This window comes from Nannobrachium achirus, assembly GCF_963921795.1.
Source record: "Nannobrachium achirus genome assembly, chromosome: 11".
In the NCBI taxonomy this organism is placed as follows: domain Eukaryota; kingdom Metazoa; phylum Chordata; class Actinopteri; order Myctophiformes; family Myctophidae; genus Nannobrachium; species Nannobrachium achirus.
In genome coordinates this window covers 35,710,154-35,733,541 of record NC_137820.1, presented here as the reverse complement: position 1 = coordinate 35,733,541, position 23,388 = coordinate 35,710,154, and the positions used below count along the sequence as shown (strand labels likewise).

Sequence of the window (23,388 nt, the reverse complement as noted above, 5' to 3'; positions counted from 1 at the left end):
CCACCCATTGACAATAAATAGGAGACAGGAAATAGGAACTAGGAAATATAATTTGATTTAAGGACTTGAGACACAGCAACTAGGGTGGCATTTCATTCATTGACTTAATGGCAAGATGGCTGCCGTGTGAATATGGTCAATGGAGTCTGCTGACAATTTATGTGGCCACACTGCCTAGAAAACAACTTGCATTCCCACACCTAAACTCTCACACACATGGATGAGCCATCGTCACCCCCATGTTAAGACATGCATTCCCATTCAAATGAGAGGTCATGCACTGCAGCCGTTTGTCAGTTTCCTCCTCTGTAACAGCCGTTTATATTTGTTGATGACATGTATTTATATTCTATGCTTTGTTGATGAATTGAATACAAGGGACCACAATGGAAACAAGTCTTTGTTTTATCCTTTTAGCCTTAAACGTTTCACTGTACTGTGCTCCGTGCTGTTTAAATCTTTTGAACTAATACAGTATTCAGTCAAGTACAGTAGCAGCATTCACAATAGCAAATGACTTATCAGCCCCTCAACGGTCACTTCACTATAAAGCCACCTGGACGGAGATGGAGATCTTAAAGTTCAGGAATCCTTAAGGGGATTCCGAGGTTAACCACTTTAAGCTAGGCTATACATTGACTATTTGGAGATCTACGTCTAAAGAAAACAAATAGGTTTGGATGGTGAGTAAGACTAGCATGACAAAGCTTTGTGTGTTGAATACTTTACGCATCATAGATCGCTCCGATCATCTCTCGACTTGTCATTTATCTTCCTCATTCTCTCTCTCGCTCTCAATGAGTGATGAATGAACACAATGAGAATGTCATATATGACATACTTTTCAAACATTGATTGCGGTAAAGACATGAGTCCATTAATTATTATACCAGGTGCGTCCCATGCAACACGGTCAAAAATGTTCCTGAGTGTAGCCTATCACTTAGCTATAAATGACGTGTGTAGGTGTGTGTGTGTGTGTGTGTGTGAGAGAGAGTTTACATGGCTGCCATGTTGGATACGGCAAAAGCAGAGGAAGTAGCACAGATCAATATGAGCCAGGTGCTCTGAGTCTCTGATTGGACAGATCGATATGAGCCAGGTGCTCCGAGTCTTTGATTGGACAGTTCGATATGAGCCAGGTGCTCCAAAGTCTTTGATTGGACAGATTGATATGAGCCAGGTGCTCCGAGTCTTTGATTGGACAGATTGATATGAGCCAGGTGCTCCGAGTCTGTGATTGGATAGCGGTGTGGTATTGAGTTCAGCGGCCATTATACATTAAAAAAAAATCCCACCTAGTGTGAAGTGAGCGGTGCTATTTATGAGTTAATTTCTGCGTCCTGTGAAACTTGGCCAGAGAATTTCTCCTTTTCAAGCCCAATTTAAAAAAATAATTAGTGAAAGCTTTATATTCAAATGGGACCACATGGATTGAGATGCACTGCCGAACTACAGTAAGATCAGATTCATCTGGTGGAATACATCTGCATTAAAGAACAGAACAGAATTTGAGGTTAAATGCAAAACACATTTAAATCACTTCCCTGCGTGAAGTTGCCATTATTAAATAAGTGTGGATACATGTTAGTTTGTCTTTGGGTGCAAGAGAGAGGGAGCGTTTCCACTCTGAAGCACCTGAAAAGTGGCTCATTTTCTGGGGTTTACATTTACCTATTTTGTGTGAGAGTCGAGACAAGCAATTTATTTTCTAGAGTCCTACCGATGTATTGGTCTGGTCAATAATATGTAACAGACATTATTTGACTATTTTTGTATGACATGTCCCAGATTTCTAACCACTTTCAACTTGGCACCGCTATTTTCTAAAATTCTAAGTGATCTACTTGTAAGCACATTTTGTTTGCTTGTTCATTGTAGAATTAAAGTTGAATGTTCTTTTTTTTAAGTTGAATGTAGGTCTACTTAATAAATAGCTATCACATAGTTCTTTTTTATTGTTTTGATTTGCTTGCTTATAAGTTAAACGGTCTCAAATATAAATATACAAATTGATAAGAACATTTTGCACTTTGACAACATTTTTCAATGTTGGTAGCTGAGCTTGATCAGCTATTTTCAAATAGCCGATGTATACCTATAGGGTTACAGAGGTTAAACTGATGTCGATGCTATAGTCACTGAGTTTTCTGGGGACCCCCTGGAACCCCCTCAAGGGGTCCACAGACCACTTTTTGAGAACTACTTATCTAGGCTCATGACATCTCAATGGTGGGCTGTAATTTGCCAATCCCTAGCTTTGTTCCATAAAAATAATAAAACACCACAACTACACTAAAGCCCCATTTTCACTTCGTCGCATGCTGAACATAGCCGATCTACAAGTCCACAATGCACTGTGGATGCAACAAGTTGTCGGCTTGAAGATCCACTATACATTCGGCTCGCGGCGTGATCACGTGACAAAGCATAAAAGTTCGCATAAGAAAATTCCCATAGGGACATACGTAAATATGTATCAGTAATATACACGATATGTACAGTCATAGTGTTCATCACACAGGGGAGAAACAGCAACTTGTAGAGTATGAAGGCCCTGACACAGAGGTGTCATTTAAGAAAAGAATAAATTAAATAAATAAGCCCCACATTTCCAAAATAGTGAAAATAGTAGATATACATGTTCACAACGTGTCACAATGCATTGCGTTGTGAACTTGTAGATCCACTATGCATCCCATGTCTATAAGGCATTATAAACATACTTATAATGCATTATAATCTAATGCATTATACGGTCATTATAAGTGGAAATCTGTTGCTTTAACAGAATATAGAGACAAATATACTGTAATAATTGACCTTATAAGTCGTAGAAGGCTTTATAATGTGATTATTGTTATAAAGCATTATGAGCATTGAGTTCTCATAACTATAATTATACAGTGCTATAAGCAGATTATAATACATTACAATAAGGCATCATAGACATATAGGATGCATAGCAAGTGTTACTGGACTGGACTTCATGGACACAGAGGACTGGAGCATCATGGAACAGTGAAGCTTAAAGGAGGTGTAAGTAATGTATATATGTTTTAATAAGTGTAAAATAGCTCTATATTGTGATAGTAATCATTCTATAGACCAGGGGTGCCCAAAAGGTAGATCGTGATCTACCAGTAGATCACAAAGGCTGTGCAAGTAGACCACAAGACATGCCCTTAAAAAATATAATTAAAATATTTAAAATATATATATATATATATATATATATATATATATATATATATATATATATAAACAAAAATCACAAACGCCCTCTTTTTGGCATCTGTCACTTGAATTAAGTTGACTTGATAGATCAAGAAATCAAGACATACACTCTATACTGTAGCAATGATTACTATCACAATAAAGAGCTTTATAAAAAGAAAGAAAAAAAAATCTAACTTACACCAACTTAAAATTAGGGTATGTCACACGATAGTGCCGAAGGTAAAGGATTTTCTGCAAGCAACATCATGGTACTGCAGACTACAAATTAGGCTTAACCTCAACAGCAGGGAGTTAAGAATTGAATTGTAAAGTAAATCTGTGTTCAGTTGTACAGTGAATGTGTTGTACCTGAGGAAGAGGAGGAGGAGGAAGGTGGGCACGTCAGTACAGCTGAGAGAGGAAGAATCTGATGCTGTAAAGCTTTAGAATAGATTTACACTGTACTCTTCAGTCCCATGCAATGCACAATCGGAGCACTAGGAGGCAGTGCAGGTAAACCATCACTCAAAGTAACTGCCTATACTGCTGAGTTTGCATATGCTGTCACAAATTCATCATTTAAACCCACTACTAGACACAGTAAACTGGACATGAGTTGGCTCTGTAACTGGGACCTCTTTTTTCTGTCTATAACAAATCTTTTTGGCAAAAATTGCCAATCTATAGATCTGCTATTTTTGGCTAATGTTCCCCCCAGAATATGCTGGGGTTCAAGTGGTAATAGACGTGCGCGCGCGCGCACACACACACACACACACACACACACACACACACACACACACACACACACACACACACACACACACACACACACACACACACACACACACACACACACACACACACACACACACACACACACACACACACACACACACACACACACAGCTGTCGGGTGGAAATCTCATTATGTACAAAACTGTTACTTTCACGATTCAAATTCCAAAATAGCAAGAACAGCAGATCTACAAGCTCAACACACGTCACAATGCGACATGTTTTTGAGCATGTAGATTGGCTATTTTTTGCTAATTTTGTGTGACACTGTTGTAGGATGAAGAAGTAGGGCATTAATTTATGAAAGAAAAAAAGACATGAACACACAGATGAGTGGTTTCTGGCCGACAGCATTGAAAAGCAACACCAGCGAAACTGAAGTGACAAGGCATTTGTGGGGAATCGTAGTGCATTGTGGGTGTTGTAGGCAGAGTCACATCCAAACAACAAGCTGGACGAAAAAATAAAAAATAAAAAAATAAAATTCCATAATCCCTCGACTCTCGAGTTCCGTCGTCAACACAAAATCAGGTCCAACTCTTCAGGTCCTTTTGGTCGAAGACGATCTGATTGGCCAGGTAGATGGCGACAGCGCCGAAGAAGGCGGAGCAGGCGATGTAGGCGGTGACGGACTGGGCGAACTGCACGATCATGCCCATGAAGAGCGTGGGGAACACCTGAGAGAGGAGGAACGTGCTGTCCAGGATGGCGAAGTCCAGGCCCACGCCGCGTGGCTCAAAGCCCGCCTCCGGCACGTCGTCATCATCCTCGCCCCCGGGCGACGCCCCCGCAGCGGGGGGGTAGTGCTCCGAACTGTCCGGGCCGTAGTAGGCGTGGCCGTTGGCACCTGCCAGCTTGTGGTTCAGCGCGCCCTCCTCCACCGCCGGAGTCAGCAGCAGCATGGAGTCTCTCTTGGCGGGCAGACCGTTTTTATGTTTGCTTTTGCTTTTCCTTTTTGGCATATACACCTGGAAATATGGATATGAACAGGTTTGTTAGCACAGTGTGGACGAGGACCTGTCGTGGTTATGGATTATTAGCTGATGATTAATTGTCATACAAATACTCCAGATTAATGGTTTCACTGTGAACTTGGCTTTGAACATTGGAACACATAAAACTAAAAATACATTTCTGTTTGCGATTCAGGCTTTGCAAATAAAAATGTGCACAAGGCACATAACGACAAATAACTTAAATATACAAAGAAATGACCGACAATGAGTGGTACCAGCGCAACGTTGTGAGCTTGTAGAGCCTGGTCCGCGGCCAAATACATGTAATTGTGGGGGTCCTTGACATGAAAAGGTTTGAGAACCACTGATTTAGAAGAAGGATTTAGAAGACATAGAATCGTTGTGATTATGGATTACTAGTTGATGATTAATTGTCATACAAATACTCCCGATTAATGCTTTCACTGTGGACTTGGCTTTGAACATTATGGAACACATCAAATTCAAAATACATTTCTGTTTGCGATTCAGGCTTTGCAAATAAAAATTTGCACGAGGCACATAACGACAAATAACTTAAATATACAAAGAAATGACTGACAATGAGTGGTACAAGCAGCACATTGTGAGCTTGTAGATCTGGTATTTTAACTATATTTAAAATAGGGCTTAAGCGGTTGATTAATAATATATTTTTGTCATTTCGGGGGCCGAAGACTGCCTTCCTAAAAATGTAGAGGAGTCAAAAGTACAATATTTCTATTTGAAATGCAGCAGAGTGAAAGTACAGTACTCAAGTAAATGCGTTAGCTACTCGGCTTCAGACACATACTGTATGTGTGACCGTACATGGATGAAGCATGAAGCTTGATGCCTTGATGTATGCCTCCCTTCACACCGGTGTCACGGGCCAAACATACATGATGTACCAGATTATAGATCTGCTATTTCAGTAGGACAACAATCGCAGTGTGACGGCTGTATGAGTTAACCACTTGAAACCTAGACGTAGCTGACCCGATTCCCAAGAGCTCTGTACTAAATATCTCTGCTGATCCACAAGCGTACGTATATGTTCCCGACTCGCTGTGAGCTTGTAGATCGCTATTTCTGTTGAATGTTCACCCCCCCAGAGTAGAGTAGGGTTCAAGTTAGGGCTGTCACGATCATGACATTTTACATGACGATTAATTGTCACTCAAATAATAGAGATTAACGATTTAATTGTGTTTTTGTCGTTGACAATTACATTTCTGTTTTAGGCTTTGAAGTTGCACATGGTAGATATGACACATAACCTAAAAACATACAAAGAAACTACTGACATATTTGACAACGTTATACTTAAAGAAGAACAATGATAGTGGAAATAGAAATAAATTGGCCCGAGGCCAGATCTAATTGCCGACCCCTGCTATAAGGGCTTCCCTCCTCCCCTGACCTCTTTCTCCTTGTGGTAGTGGCAGGTGAGCGTGTAGGGCAGGGTCTGCAGCGTGGCGTAGGCGTAGCCTGTCAGGGCGGACATGAGCGTGACCAGCACCACGCTCTTGGAGAGGCAGATGACCAGCGCCGAGGCCGTGAAGCTGACCATGCTGCTCAGGTAGACCCGGCGCGAGCCGAAGCGCCCCACCAGGCGGCTCATGGCCAGGGAGAAGAAGGTTGAGGTAGCACACTGCAGGAACAGGCCCAGGCTGCCCATACGGATACCTGCAACATATAACATGATAGGATAAGTCAAGGGTCTTCAACAGGGGGTCCAGGAGCCCCAGGGGGTCCTCAGAGTTACTACAGGGGGTCCTCCAAATCTTTGCGTGATAGAGAACATTTTATATTAACCACCTGAACCCTAGCATCCATATTCTGAGAACTGTAGCCAAAAATAGCAGATCTACAAGGTCACAACGCCTGTTTTCGGGAAAGAGGTTTGGTGTAGAGGGGAAAAAGAGCAGAACAAGTACAGAGTGAAATTAACTCATCCAGTGCCAAAACCGAACATGTTCGGTTTTTTAAAACGTATTACATATGCCAAAACCGAACATGTTCGGTTTTTGAAAAAAGAAAAAAAAAAAAATTGAAAAAAATTGAAAAAACATTTTTTTTTATTTTTTTTTTGGACCCCATCAAATCTAGTGAACATGATTTCAATCGCGATTTTGCATGTTCCACCCCCATACAACCCAATCTAACATACAGGGCAGCCATGTTTGTTTACATAACATGTAAAACATAATGGCGATTATCTCAAGAATGCCTGAACGGATTTCCAATCGGATTTTTTTGTTTGAAAGCTGTGAACAAACTGCACAAATCCACTCCAATGCAATCCAGGATTGCATTGGATTTTTTAGAGCTCATTCTTCTCTGTTTTTTTCCCATGCATGAGGTGTGCAAGGTTTAATCATGGCTAAGTTCACAAAAATAAGGCTTCTAAAATGCTTGGTAGCCAATAGCTAACTTCAAGCTAACTTCATCCTCTTCCTGTACATGCACAAAGGAAAGTGTTCAGGCAAGTCATGGCTGCAGGGCTTCTGCATATACCAGCATATCTCTATGGGATTTTCTATGGCACCTGGGGCGCCCTCTAGTGGTGAACGGGTGGCACTTAAGTATTGACGGTTCAAATGGTTAAATGAGTGCAGCGTTGTGAGCTTGTATATCTGCTATTTTTCAATAGCTAAAGTATAAAATAATTAAGGCCCCTCCACCTTGGGCCCTGGTAACTCAGTCCCACTTTTCCCCTCCCTTGTGACGCCCGTGGTAACCAGGGCTCTCTGTTCGTGTTTTCCATCTACACCAAATGTCTTTGTGAAAACACCCTACTGTACTGTATATCTACAAGCTCGAAGGCCGGCTATTTTAGACGAATGTTTGGCCCAAGAATAGGGACGCTAGGGTTCATGTGGTTAACCTAAAAACACTGCTGTTTGCTCAGAGCCATATGTTTGGACGCTGCTCACCAGGCGTGGCACTGTGGCCAGACGGTCGCGTTTGGCCCGGACTGTACCGACCGAGGCCCTCGGAGGAAAGCCTTGACCCACATGAAGCCCAGATGAGTCATCATAACATGACATATTCACACTGTATACTGATCTGGTGTGTGTCTGGCCACCAAGCATCTGCACGACGTCTCATCCACCTCACAGAGCAGTGTCAATTTCGTCTACCAAAAATATGGCGGAAATCTTTCGTTGACTACCTTTTTTTTTCACTGACGAAAACTAAACTATGATGACTAAAACTAAGGCTAAATATATTGACAATTTTGTCAACAAACAAAAACTAAACTAAACTAAAACTGAACTGAGATCCAGACGAACTAAAAGACAAGTCATTTTATATTTGGTTGTGCTTGTGTGTTGCGCTCTGAAAATAGTAGAACTAGCTTGTAGATCGGCTATTTTCAGCATGCAAATAACTGTAAAATCGGGCATTACGACGCCATCAAAAATACACAATATCAACTAAATCAACTATCAACTAAAACTTAACTAAAACTACATGTATTCAAAAGAGTATGACTGGAACTAAAGTCAAAACACTGGTACAGAGTTCAATGGCCCCAACTCCTCAAGTGTGAGATATTAGTTCTTCATTTATACTAAGTTTGTTCTGTTGACTTATTCCGTCTCGTTCTCACACAAAATCCCTTTAATCTAAACAAAAGCCCCATGGGAGGTCAGCCACAGAACTGGACACCTGTATTTGTATCATTTTGCCGCTATCAGCCCCAAATATCAGAGCCTGGTTATTGTGAGCATAATGGGTCAGGGGTTCAATGGCGGGCCAGTTAATCTCTCATGTGAAAAGGAGGATGGGGATCGTGTTACAGTTTGAAAGCAGAGCTACTCTGCCCACTTTGCAAACATTACCGGAGCCCATGAATGGTGGAAAGTATCTAAGGATTATGCACCTTTTTTGAAGTATGTTTTGCTTTACTGTATTTCCCAATTTTCAATACTTTTACTTCTACTCCACCACATCTCAGAGGCTACATCTCCACTACATTTATTTGAAAACTTTAGTTAGTACTTACTTTGGAGATTTATCTGATTATACACCGTTGTGATGCGACAAGTTGTGAGCTTGTAGATATTTAAAAACTATTTTAACACATATTGAACTTGTGAAATGTGGCATTCTGCATAATGAGTTTTTTTTTACTTTTGGTACTTTAACACTTTAACACTGGGAAAACACACATTCTTCCCCTTACAGTATGTCTATTAGTAGAAATGTAACTAATGCATATTACCTTATATGTCTATTTATAGAAATGTAACTAATGGATATTACTATGGATGGATAGTGGATACCGCAACATTCAAATCATCGTTGTCGGGTGAAAACCTTGTATCTCCAAAACCGTTCGTTTTGCATTATCATTTTAAAAATGATTTAAATTAGTGAAAACAGCCGATCTACTTGTGGGTTGGCTGTTTTCACTACTTTTGTGCGATGGCCTTGTATGATGAAGCAGGGCTTTGCGAAAAAATTTACAAAATTGAATCTTGGAGATACAAGGTTTTTTTGCAGTGCGAGATTAACCACACAAACCCTGGCATCTCTATTCTGGTAGCGAATGTTTTCTAAAGATGTTGAGCTTGAGACACAAAAAGGATTTTTAGTTTTATAGTCTCTCAAAATCACTTACAAATCACGTAAAGCCTTTCTTTTTATTTCAATTACAGCAGTTTCTTTCTTTGGAGATTTCTGAAAATCCATTGAAAAAAGTAACTTTTTCGGTATTCTTTTATTCAACGAGGAACACAAACAAACCAACCATCAAATGGGATATTTTAACAAACGGGTCCGCGACCCATGGCTTGGAACACCTGTTCTGTAGCAGGAGGCTGTGAGTGTGATGGCGTAATGACAGTGTAATAAGATTAAGCAGCCCTGTCTACCTGACCTGAATGAACATGCTCTTTGTGTACGGATGCCTTGACATTCATTCTTTGTGAGTGTGACATTCCTCGAGGTTGGGGGAGAGAGAGGGAGAGGGAGAGGGAGAGGGAGAGGGAGAGGGAGAGGGAGGGAGAGAGAGAGAGGGAGGGAGGGAGGGAGAGAGAGGGAGAGTGGGATGTGGTAACAGAGGAAGGGAGGGAAAAGCAGAGGACAGGGTGAAGACGCAGAGGAAAGGGTGAAGAGAGAGAGAACAGAATGAGAGGGAAAGGGAGAGAGAAAACCGAATGAAAGGAGGGTAAAGAATGTGGGTTAAAGAAAGCAAAAGCGAGAAAAAACAGGAGGCCAGAGGCAGAGGGAACCAGCCTCAAGCCTGTTCTCAACCTGTGTTCTCAACCAAATTATTTTGAGGGGTCCCCAGATGATTAACTTAATGTACAACATTGTTTTCTCACTCAAAAGTAAACAAACCCTATATAAAAAAAAGTGTATAGAGGGCATCTGCACATTTCTAAAGTGACAATTTAAGGACTTTTTAATACCTCTAAAATGACAAATTAAACATTGGCAACATTTTCAAATAGTAGAGGCAGAAATTGTGAAAATAGCAGATCTACATGCAACGCCTCACGTTGCGAGGCGTTGTGAGCATGTAGATCTGCTATTTTCGCAACAGAACCATGTTATAAAAAATGTAATGTCTCAACTCATAGTGCTCGTCAGGTTGGGGGGGTCCCCAGTTGAAATATGATTATTTTGGGGGTCGCGGCCTGAAAAGGTTGAGAACCACTGTCCTAGAGCAGCGTTTTTCGAACCTTCTCATGTCAAGGACCCCCAGATTAATAAGTATTTGACTGCGGACCGGGTACGAGTCCCCCTGGAACACCCATATAGGAACCCTTGGGGGACCCCACTTTGAGGACCACTTTCATAGACCGCCATTTACTGATACATTTGAGCCGTTATTAGCCAAAAAAGGACAAAATTGATTAGAAAAACTTGGTTTCACGCATTAAAATTAACTTTTTATTTAACCTATTACGGGCAATTAAAAGAAAATAGCCTAACATCACCTATTTTTGAAACATTTCAAAAACCTTTAAACATGCTCACTTATAGAGGAAAGCAAATCAACTGCATTGTTGAAGATACAGAAAAAAGTGAAATAATGGACGATATATTTACAATTTAAGCATTTAACAGACGCTCTTGTCCAGAATGACTACAATATGCAAGGTAAACAAACACATGCATAGACTGCAGAGATAGTGTAGTAGCCTCATTAGACTGGGTGCCTCAATATCACAGGTAAAACAAGAAACTAGCATCAGTCCAGTAGATTTTAAAGGATGTTAGGGATTTACACTCCTTTAACTGTTCTGCTGCTGTTGACGGCGCTCACCGTCATTGAAAGGGTTAATACCATGGCGCCGTTGACGGTGAGGACTGTGAATCTTACTGTATATACAGTAAAGATATTATTACTTACTTAATGTCGCTCCGGTCCCGCCTGCATCGGTAATGTCGGCGATTTGTTTACAACGCACGTTGGGCGTGCACGCGAAGTGAAGCTCCTCAATGTTAAGTCAATGGAGAGGCCCATAAAGAAACTTCATTTAAACAAAATAGCCATTTTGAGACATTTTGCAGCAGATCTAAATGTAAACAAGGCACAAGGCAGGGCGCAGCCATCTTCCTCTTCTTGTCCCACACTGTCATGTGACTAGATGACGTAATCGTTGCCGTCAAGTGATAATCCAAAAAAACAAAAACAACCCCCTTCCAGCCCTTCAAAATAATAGCGGCGGCCTATGGAGGAAACTGCGTGGCACCGAGGCACCAAGCAACTTTCAGATTAAGAGGCACTAATTGTGTTAAGGACTTTGGTAAGGCGTTCCACATTTTGGTAGTATAGCAGAAGAACGAGTTTTACCCTTTGTTTGAGCTGACTCTGGGTTGAACGTGATCTGTGGCGCTGCCTCTGGTGTTGTAATTGTGGACATCTTTAACGTTTTCAAAGTATTTTGTCAGGTACATGGGTATCTTAGTGGTGTAGTGTATCTTGTACACCAGGCCCATTGCAAGATGCTGTACTCTGTCATCTACTCTGAGCCACCCCACTCTTAACTGGTGAGTAGCTATAGGTCTTGCCCAACGTGCATGCCCATCTAAATGACATTTTAAACGTGTTACATGGGCTTGCAACACAGTTGAAAATCTGAAAATAGTATAAACACAACGTTTGAAAGGTTAAGATAACAAGGGCAAGAAAGAGAGCGGTAGAGTAAAGATGGAGAGAGAGAGTGAAATAGAAAAAGACAACAAGAATTCAGTACTAAGGGCCTTTAACTTTAACTCCATTTCCCCAGATATCCCAGAGGTTCCGTTAACTCCGCTTCCCCACCTCCTGCTCTCTCTCCACAAACCTCCGTGATCAGATTATGTCAAATTAAAGTTGATGTAAGTGATATTTTTGGGTTCAAACAAAAGGTTTGCTGTATATTGTGATAGTAATCATTGCTTTAGTGTTTGTTCAGTAACAGGGGACTCCCTGCCTCTCCTCCCAACTCTTTAATAAACAGGAAATACATTTTCACCAATTTCATTCAATCAGGAAAGAACACGTTTATCAGATTCAATTTGATATTCTTGTTTTGTTTTGTTTCATCATTTCCAATTTCATCCTCCATCCTGTATGAGTTCTCTATGCTGATTGGATCAAATAATTATCCTCAACAGGAAAATGCATTTGCTTCCCGTCTACAGATTAAACGAGTGAAATTGTGATGACACAAAGAAAGAACAGACACAATTGGAACTGGAACACACTGGTACAATATTAAGCTGATAAATGGGTACTCTCTCCTGATTGGCTGACATTTTGCAAACTACCGGAAAATGTATGTTCTGTTTATTAAAGTCGGAGAGACCCTGTTACTGAACAAACTCTCCATATAGCAATGATTATTAGCACAATATAGTGCTTTAACCTTAACAAAAAAAAAACTTGTAAAACCCATTTCACTCTCTTTCCTCAGATATCCAGTATGTCCATGTTTCTTTAAAGCCAAGACCGAAAAATTACATTTTCTCCGGACATCCGGACCACATTCATTTCTGGCCAGATGAATCTATCAACCTTAAAAGACAACTCCACCCTTAATAACATCCAGGCTCATGTTCCTACTTATATTGATCCAAAAAGACTGTCCATTGGGTCTATTAGGCAGAAATGCCCCATGTTGTCCAGTTTGACCAGCAGAACCCAGCTGCCCTCATAGCTTAGAGTGGAGCCCATAAGCCTATCGCTTTTACGCTCTTTGTTGCTGTCAAAAGTGATTTGTGTTTTGCCACTCACCCCAAAACATGATTTACAAGACTGTGGCGGCTGGTGTGGGACAACCAAGGCATGGATGTGAATAAAAGTAGCAGAAGCGCTGCGTGGGTCCGTGAGTAATACAATAGGATGAAAAACAGGTGCTCTTTGGAGAGGGTATATAGATAAAGACAAAAAGATTCTAGTTCCATTCCATTGTAACCAAACCAAGTGCACTGATGAGGTGGGGAACTTAGAAAAAATCCAAGGCAACTCCGTTCAATTCAAAGTAGAAAAACACATTTATTTAGCTCATAGCAGCAATAAAAGAAACGACCAATGCGTTTCGCCCTCGTTTGGCCTTCATCAGGGTCCGGCGGACCCTGATGAAGGCCAAACGATGCGGCAGCTGTGCATTCCATTGTTTGGTTACAAAGGAATGGAACTAGAATCTTTTTGTCTTTAAGGCATGGATGTGTTAGTTATGACAACTAGTAACACATTCATGAAAAATAAATATCTTTTGACTGCAACAAATAGTGTAAAAGTGATAGACTTATGGGCTCCACTCTAAGCTATGAGGGCTGCTGGGTTCTTTTGGGATCAATATAAGTAGGAAAATGCATACACAATTATTATGTGCGTTATTTTTTATCAGATGTCCGGTACATTTTAATCATTCCAGACACTGTGACACTGTGTTAAAATCCTAGCACAACCTCTGGTCCGTAAACTTAGTCCGCCCTCTGCTCTCTCTCTTCGAGGGCCTCTGTGATCAAATTACGTCAAATTAAGTAAATTCTTCAAATGGAGGATCACTTGGCACTAGGCTGGCTGTATTGGATGTGGCACCAATGGCGTGAATCCCGCTGTGTTGGCTCAGTCCATGTGAAGTTCAGCCTATATTTAGACACACCACCACTGCTTCTTTTGCTCCTCATCATCACACAGGGCTATGCAGCCTTTCTACAGCAGGGGTCTTCAATGTTTCTCAGACCAAGGACCTTAGCTGAGAGTGAGAAGAAGCAGGTACCCCCAACTACATTGTACATAGCTTGAAAAACCCTTCGATGGATTCAATGGACAGGTGGTGTCATCTTGAGAGATTTTCTCAATTACTTTCAATGGAAACGCGATGCGAGGCATTGTGTGCTTGTAGGTCTGCTGTTTTCACTAGTTTAGTACATTGTATAGACAATAAATACAAAACGAACGGTTTTGGACATACAAGTTTTCCACCCGACAACGACGATATGCTATAAATATAACGTGCTGGGAGTGAAAATTATAATGTAGGGGTGCCTCGGATTAAAAACATATTTATGGGGTGCCCTCAGACAAAAAAATTGGGAACCCCTGAACTAGACTATACTAACAGTCTGTCTGAGGTCGGATGTCAGTGAAGCAGACAGAGGGACAGGCCTGGTGTCTGCCTGCAGAGTCCTGTGACCCAGGAATGTACAGGCATCCTGGCCAGCTGTGAGGCACAGCGCTGGACATGAAGACACAACATAATCGTCTCTGTCGGGTGGAAACGGAACAGAGGACAGCTTCCTTTGTCGACTTTCGGAAAATACTTTTTCAGGTGGGCCACCACATTTCAATCCGAACGGGAGAATTCTCTCTCCCGAGAGAATGTTTAAAGACCTCCGTTACTGAACAAACACTCTAGTCTGTAGCAATGATTACTATCAGAATATCGAGAGAACACTTATTTCAATGAAAGAAAATCTTTTTAGCTTGAGAACCAAAAGAGAAATTCTGTGTCTCGCTGGGGTCTAAACTAGTGGAAATAGCAGATCTTCAAGCAACACGTCGACATTGTGAGCTTGTAGAACTGCTATTTTCAGTACTTCTTAATTTTTGTTTTGTCTTTTTCTTTGGAAATTTGCATTTATGGCAAAATGCTTTCCATTTTTTAAAACCTTTTGAAATATTGTATATATATTTTTTTTAATGTAGGTAACAGAAACCGCGTCTTGACCCAGACCCAGTGTGTGGGAACCTTACCTTCATCGTATCTCTGTCTGTCGGCGCTCCCCGGCAAGGCGCTGGGAACGCCCTCGTAGAGCCCCTCCCCCACAAAGTCTGTGTAGAACAGCATGAAGGACATGACGGCCATCCAGCTGCAGAGCTGGGCCACGCACAGCTGCCGCATCACCCTGGGAACATGGCAGTAGCACCTGGAGAGACACACAGGAGATGGTCAGTTCACATTCCGGTTCTGCTTAGCAATTCTGGTTCTAAACCAGGGGTGTTCAACAGGGGGTCCTCAGAGTTACTCTACAGGGGGTCCTCCGATTCTTTGTGTGATAGAAACTTTCTTTTCTCCTTTTTTATATTAATCACTTGAACCCTAGCGTCCATGCGAGGCGTCCATGCTGCGAGGCGTTGTGAGATCAGCAGATCTTGTAGATCAGCAATTTTCTGGCAAAGAGGTTTGGTGTAGAGGGGAAAAAGGCCTACTAAGTAAGGAAAGATCAAGTTAATTAATTATTGGTTATTAAGTGGTTAAATATCTGAAAACACAAATCGACACAAATACAAAATACACTGATGATAGTGCTGTCAAACAATTAAACTATATGGAATCTCTCTCAGTATTGGCCTATATTTTGGTGTTCAACTGGAACCAAATGGACCCCTTTAGCGACAAGCTGCTGTCAGGCAGCTGAACTGCTGCCGTCGGGAGCTTGTCGGCAGCAGACGCTTTCCTCCAACGCGCCGTGTCGGGGAGAAATCAGTGCAGTGGAAAGACATCTTTAACCGTACCTGTAGATGGCTGGTGTCATGGACCAGCAGGTCCTCAGCAGACACAGCAGGGGTCCTGCCTTCAACAGCCTCAGCTTGCACTTCAGCAGGTAGCAGCAGGAGCGGGGGAGGGGCAGGGGCACGCCGCAGCGCCCCGCCCCCTCCAGGGAGCCCACCCCCACCAGGCCGCTAGACTCCAGGAGAGACCCCGAGCCCGAAACCCCAGACAAGCTGCCGCCGCCACACGACGGCTCCTCAGACACCTGCAGGGATTCAAGACAAATTATACAATAAAATAAAAATTAAATCTATTCAAAACCAAAAAAAAAGGTGGAAAAAGTAATCAAATGTTTTACTTAAGTATTGTTACATTGCAGTATCGATACTGCAATGTAACAATACTCTGTTAAAAGTAACAGTCCGGAATTAAAGATTTACTTTAGTAAAAGTACAAAGGTATTGGCATCAAAATGGACTTTAAGTACCAAAAGTAAAAGTGCAGTACTTAAAGGAGCTATAGTCAACCTTTTCTTGAAAAACGGATGCTAAAATAAAAATAATGTTTCGAAAATATTTTATAAAAAAATAAGCTTCACATATGTGTTTCTATTCAAAAATGACCACAAAAAGCGTAAAATAATGATAAAATAATCATTTTGGCCATTGTCAGACTTTGTTTACATTCTAGTCTATAGTCAGACTAGGATGTAAACAAAGTGTCGGCCCTACAATGAAAAGGTTGACTATAGCTCCTTTAAGTAAATGTACAAAATAAAAAGTCACAAGAGAAAAGTTGTCTACGCCGACCTCGATTCTCAATGACTTCCATCATACATTCTTGTACAACAGAAGCACCGAAGATGTGCAAAAACTTAGAGAGGACTGTCCACCTTTCCCCCCCTCCAACTTCCATCTTTGCCGTAGCGTAAATTAATCAAATACGTCGAAGCCTATCTAGCTCGCTGCTTAGCAAAAATCGGGAAATTCAAAAATATATTTTAAAGATGGTTTAAAATAGAACGTCAACAGCTTCCCGTGCGTGACTTTCGGGAGGGCGTAGTTACAGACTCTCTGTAGCTGTCTTGCTTGAGAGGCTAGCCAAGACCCAATGTGCAATTTGTGGAGCAGATCTGTTCCTGTTAGGCAGAGATAAGTTGTGCTCTGAAAACACTGGAGTTTTGTTTTAGGATCTAATTGTGATTAAGAATAGCTCATTTAAGTTGGGCTTTCTGTAATAAGCAATGGTAGTCCAAAGACTGGGAACGACGCACAAAAATAAATTTCACCCACTTCTTTACTTCTGTAAACCTGTGATGTGACAATAAAGCTGACTCTGAAAGACACGTTGTCTACTATGTGTATTATTCTACAGAATAAACTGTAAACTGTTCCCTATCCTTGTCATTTACTACCCTGATGAACTGAGATCTGTTACACCTTATCGCCGCATAATATTGGTGTTCTGTGTTCACGTACTCATGCCACAAATATCAGTTGAAATTCATGTGATTAGGATTAGGGTTTTAAAAAAAAGAAAAAATCATCAAATTGATTTGAATTAGGGTAATTACTAATTCTGGTACGGATCCCGCTCATTAGAGCCCTGCACGGGGCAAAAAGTCTACAGCCTGTTCCTCCTAAAACACTACATTTTATGTAAAATGAAAATTTTAATTAAGTTTTGAAACAATATATTCTTTTTACCAAAGAATGTAAATCGAAGTCGAAAATCGACTTTTCTGATAAATAAATCTGGATTTTACTTGTAGGCCAAATCGAACAGCCCTACCTTCAGGGTGAAAATATTGAAAATAGCAGACTTCCAAGCTCACAACGCTTCGCGCTGCGACACGTTGTGAGCTTGGAGGTCGGCTATTTTCCTTACTTGATACCACACTGAACCAAGCATAATCAAGTGAATACTGGAGATGTGGCGTAACAGCATGGATTTCTACAGAGAGAGGGCAATTATTTCAACATAAGATGCTTGGACAAGGCAATTCTCTTGAATGCTGCCTTCAGGTATGGCATGGAAAGAAGGAATTTGCATTTCACCATAGTAAAAACTGCATTCAAGGTCTGGAGAGAGGGCACTTTTTACAGACAGATAAAAGGACAGGGGCTCAAGCCCCCTTTGATGTCTATGTGTGCACGTGACTGAACAACCCTACCTTCATGGTGATGAGGACACTGGAGATGAAGATGAGGATGAGCATGGAGAAGAGGCACTCTGCCTGGCCGCCCAGGTAGACGGAGAGCAGCCCGCGCGACCAGTCCAGCGCGGGCAGCAGGTAGCCCACGCAGCCACCCAGGCTCACCATGAAGCTGAACATGGCGAAGGCCTGGCCACAGTCATCCTGATCGCGGTACAGGTCTGACAGCAGTGCCTCCAGCGGCGTGAAGCACACCTGGCCGCAGAAATCCAGCAGCCCCACCCCCAGGATGAGGAAGAACACCTAGGAGAAGACAACACTACTAGTAAGACACCTCAGGGTGCGCCATGTCTTGACCATCTGGCAAGTGATGTATATCGGACCAGTTATGCTGTGAGAGCCCAAACATGCTTACTCAGTTATTCGTTATGTGAAAGTCCTATGACGTCTATGACATCTGACATCATACATACGATCCCTTTTATGCCCATACATGGAGATCCCTGTCTGTGGAACCAGCCACACAGATATGGGCTGTCTTGACCATATATGGATTCTGTTAGTGTGGTATGTGACCTCCATATATGGGCATTCCCATATGAAGTCCTGTTAGATATGGGCTTAATATTGATGACATCAGGGATCTCCATGTACTGTATGGGCATTACATGTTGTCCTTTTGAAATAAGAGAAGACGACAGCCAGACCCATGGCCTCCCCCAAGTAACAAGAAATCTTGTGAAATAAAATGTTGTCAACCAATCATCAAGGACAATGATACACGAAAGAAGAAGAAGAAGACAATCTACAAGCTCACAATGCGTCGCATCGAGACGCATTGTGAGATGTAGATCTGCAGTTTTCAAATGGTTTGTATACATTTTATACATTTGAAGACATTTAAAATTGCAATAATATTCTTTTGTTTTTGTAAAGCCTATTTTTTTTCCTTTTTTTCCCAGTTATGTAAAATGTTTTATCAATTCAGTTTTTTCTGTTATTTCGTTAACTTCAATAACCCTGGCCTGGACAGAAAGGGACGTAAACAGCAGCTGCTTGCTGCAGGCATACGTACTGTACTGTACAGCACATACACACACCCTGCCACAGTTCTGTGTCCGCGGATCAGATCACAAGAGTGTCAGCAGCACAGCCAGGCTCATCAAAGGGCCTCTGGCTGGAGAAGATCAGTGCTTTGGCACGGCTGAGGGGACACTTTATACGGAACACCAGTCACCTTGCAGTCCTCAGTTCCTCCCTACAGCCCGCCAGTTGGTAGCATACATCAAAGACACTACAATATTAGAAGACTCCCCCTCGGTACACTATGAATCACTCAAGACACGTGTCTTCATGTTGTGTGTGTGCCCTGTAGGCCACTGGTTCTCAAACTTTTTAACTCATTGACTGTCCCAGCCGAGCAACCCAAAGATTTTGCTATGTCTTTCACTGCCTGCCTTCTCTTACTTTTTAACATGGGCGCTAGAGTTTCCATCGTGTGCGATCGGACATGGACTATGCATCGTGCGTGTGCGGGTATTTCATCAGCTTCGAAAATCCGTTGAAATTTAGAAAATCCGTCCAGCCGTTGTCTATTTGTCAGCCGTGTTGTTTACACAGAAAGCTAACGGCCGGAATAGAGGATGAACCATCCTGCTTCCGGTTTCGGCCAGCGTGATGTTAATGGTCTGTCACCCTAATGGGTCCGTGTTGAAACGATCGCGGAGGATTAGTTCCGGCCTATTTTAGTTTCGCTGCGATAAAATATATATTTTTAATTAAAGCTTATTAATGTCACAGAAACGGAAGTTCGGTAGACCAATCAGACTCAGAGGCAGTACTCCCTCTTTCCTAGAGGCACTGGGTAAACGTTTGTCTCCTCATGCCAATAAAGCTCCTTTGGATTAAATTTAAGTCCCGGAAAAGACACACTGTGATTGGCCAGTAGTCACTTTGAGTGTCAGTGTGCCTTTCACACTTCCGCCTATCCTTTTTTCTATGTCTATGGCTCTAACTGCAGTGTGGTGCGCGCCCCACCCCAGGCCAGGTAATGTGTGATGGTTGTACCTGCAGTGTGGTGCGCGCCCCGCCCCAGGCCAGGTAATGTGTGATGGTTGTACCTGCAGTGTGGTGCGCGCCCCACCCCAGGCCAGGTAATGTGTGATGGTTGTACCTGCAGTGTGGTGCGCGCCCCGCCCCAGGCCAGGCGGGCAGCCAGCACGTCGGCGTGGGGGATGATGATGAGCGCCAGCAGGACCCCCAGGGACAGCAGCCAGATGAAGGGGCGGCGCCGGCCGTAGCTGCTGTTACAGTGGTCACTGGCCGAGCCAATCAGAGGGATGAACAGGAGGCCCAGCACTGGCCCGATACCTGATTAAACAAGAGATTAAGATAATGTGTTGATATTGATCCCCGCAATGGGAAACTCAGTCGCCGAAAGGCAGCACAGCAGCTTAAGATACTGATGCAGCGGGACGGAGAAGTACTGTAAATAGACTTCAACACTCTGTGTGCCGTGTGCTCTGAGAATGCCTTTTGGTGTTGGCAGTGCCAGTCTGCCATGCATTTCTATGGTAAAGAGGAGCAAGAGCGCTCCGCTTCCCAGCAGCATCGCGCTTCAGTTCTGCCGAAACCCAGTGTTTTTTAGGTGCAGCCTCCTCAACTTTAGAAGCATATAGCACCGCTCTCCTGATCGTGTCTGACAACCTTGTCATTTACGACCCGACGTTGAGTCGTTACTAGAGATGGGACAATAATCGTAATTATCCTTTACTAATTCAGAACCACTTATCCTTCCTCTACTTTATCTACTTGATAAAACAGACCTGTAAAAAGCAAGGGGAACGGTGGAACAGTTTCACCATTCGATTTTTTCCTACTACCAAATATAAAAACTACAAATTTGCACCTGTGACCCAACTACAGTACTCTCTTTCTCTCTCTCACAAAAACACGCACACACAGTGCCAGGGATTAAAAACAACAGATGTAACAGGGTTACTGTTTCACAACAGCAGGACGAGTGAAATTATTGTTTGTAAAACAACGTTTCCAAAGTGTTCAGGGAAGAACTAAAAACAAGCGTTAACACAGACGGTCCTTTCTCTACCGCCTGGTATGAACTAAGACACATCACACACGCTTACAGAGGAATAGCAAAGTATAAAATAATTAAGGCCCTGGCTTTCACCTTGAGCCCCAGTAACCCAGTCCCACTTTTCTCCCCCTTGTGACGCCCCTGTTCGGTATCGGCCGCTGCCGTCAGAAGTATCGGGCGAGTACGAGTACAGCAAAATAGGGTTGTATCGGCGCGAGTACCGATACCGCGAGTACCGATACCGCATCCCTAATCTGAGGCTGCATGTCTGGAAAGTATCACATGTACAGGAAGAAGAGGCGAGCACGCACACGCACACGCGCACACACACACACACACACACACACACACACACACACAGAGCAGCTGTGAGCAACCATCAAAACAATCCACACATGCATGGTGTCTCATCTCAGGAGCTCCTCAAAACCCCCCAAAAAAGCAGCAGATCCACAAGCTCCCAACGCGTCAGAAGCTTGTAGATCAGCTATTTTTGGCGATCGGCGCTCATACATGGAGATCACTGTCTGAACCAGCCACACAGATATGGGCCGTCTTCCTCCATATACTGTATTGGCATTCCCATATGAAGTCCTGTTAGATATGGGCTTAATATTGATGACATCAGGGATCTCCATATATGGGCATAAAAGGTATTCTGTTAGAGTGGTTCCCGTGACATCACAGTGATGTCAATGTGTGATGTCAGAGCAGCAAACCCATAGACCACGCCTGACACTGTGGTTCCCCTGACACATCACTGTGACATCACAGGCGACATCACATGTCACAGTGATGTGTCAGGGGAACCACAGTGTCACGCAGTACCCGTATACACGTACATGGACAAGTTGTGACGGTTCTGATAGTAAACTGCAATAAAACACACTGTAACTAAACCACTTTAGAACCTATTTTATACGTACAAGCTCACAACGTGTCGCATCGCGACGCGTTGTGAGCTTGTAGATCAGCTATTTTCAAACATTTTGTACTTTTTACTTTTGGTACTTCAAGTACATTTTGTTTTCATACTTTTTCATTTTGAATTCCGGACATTTACTTGTACCAGAGTAGGCTATTTCTACATTACAGTATTGATACTTTTACTTACGTAAAATGTGTGAGTACTTTTTCCACCACTGCTAAACACGGTCTGTACAGGGTCTCTGTTTATTCAGCTCTCAGCATGACCACAGATGCTTAAAAAAACAGGTGCCATTGTGGTATAAATACATACAGTATGAAACATCTGCTGCCATTTGTCCCAAAGGTTTGATACCAAGTGAATGCAAACCATTCTTTTTTTATTCCAAACGTTTATTCCAAGCTAAACTTTCCTGTGTGGAAGTGCAACTATTTCGGACAGCAAATGCATGATTCTTATGGTTTTTGCAAGCTTGTTTTCTCTCTTGCAGTTGCAAAACACAGCTCGGTTTACAAATGTCTTTGTTTCCATTTAATTGCACTTACTTTGTTCTTTTTCCATTTTTTGCTTTGGCAATGTATGTTACATTTTCTTGTGGCAATAATGGGTATGCAAGCTTGTCTTTCTATTTTGACCCTGTTAAAAAAAAGGAAAAAAATCCCATGGCAATAATGGACCCTTATACAGTTGTAGTTCTTGAAAGTGTCAAATTCATTTAATGCTCTCAAGAGTTGCATTATTGTTAAACGCCTGCATTACTTCATTTAGTCAATTAAATTATTAAAGAAAGTAGAAGAATCAATACAGCATGTTTGGAATTGTGGACAAGATCTTATCCAACTACAACAAAATATTATTTCTTCAAGTTTTGGGTCTGAGATGCAAAATCTCATCAAATGAGGATCCGTGGTAAATAATGGACTTTGATTGCGACCGTCAGGTCGCAGTTACAATCAAAACCTCTACCGGCTGTCAGTCAGTCTGTCGGTCACATGTCACGTCATGTCACACTTTTCCCCTACTCATATCTCCGCCACCGTTCCATGCCAAACTTTGGCACACACACTCCTTGGTTGCCAAACCACAACTTCCACCCCTCATTTCTCACATGGCCCTCTTCTAGCGCCACCATGAGGCCGATTATTGCTAAACCCATTTTTGAACACTGCTCCTACAGATTTAGCCCTAAAATCACGCAAAGCGGTACACAGTATCTCTACAGTCATGTCATCAACATGGATCTGTCCCATTTCCCATATTCCCTCCCG

The 23,388-nt window shown here is 42.3% G+C and overlaps 1 protein-coding gene across 1 annotated transcript in view; it reads right to left on the bottom strand.

The window, feature by feature from the left end:
* Positions 1-4,260: 4,260 nt before the first annotated feature.
* The window catches only part of LOC308293556 (solute carrier family 45 member 3), an 82,556-nt gene continuing 63,428 nt past the window's right edge, over positions 4,261-23,388 (bottom strand). Inside the window, exons 3-8 of the mRNA XM_080736128.1 lie at positions 20,269-20,465; positions 18,114-18,398; positions 15,964-16,205; positions 15,202-15,374; positions 6,415-6,680; positions 4,261-4,985 (exon numbers count right to left, since the gene is read on the bottom strand). Coding sequence (XP_080592254.1) covers positions 4,545-4,985; positions 6,415-6,680; positions 15,202-15,374; positions 15,964-16,205; positions 18,114-18,398; positions 20,269-20,465 — 1,604 coding nt within the window. The 3' untranslated portion in view covers positions 4,261-4,544. The remainder of the gene's footprint in view (positions 4,986-6,414; positions 6,681-15,201; positions 15,375-15,963; positions 16,206-18,113; positions 18,399-20,268; positions 20,466-23,388) is intronic.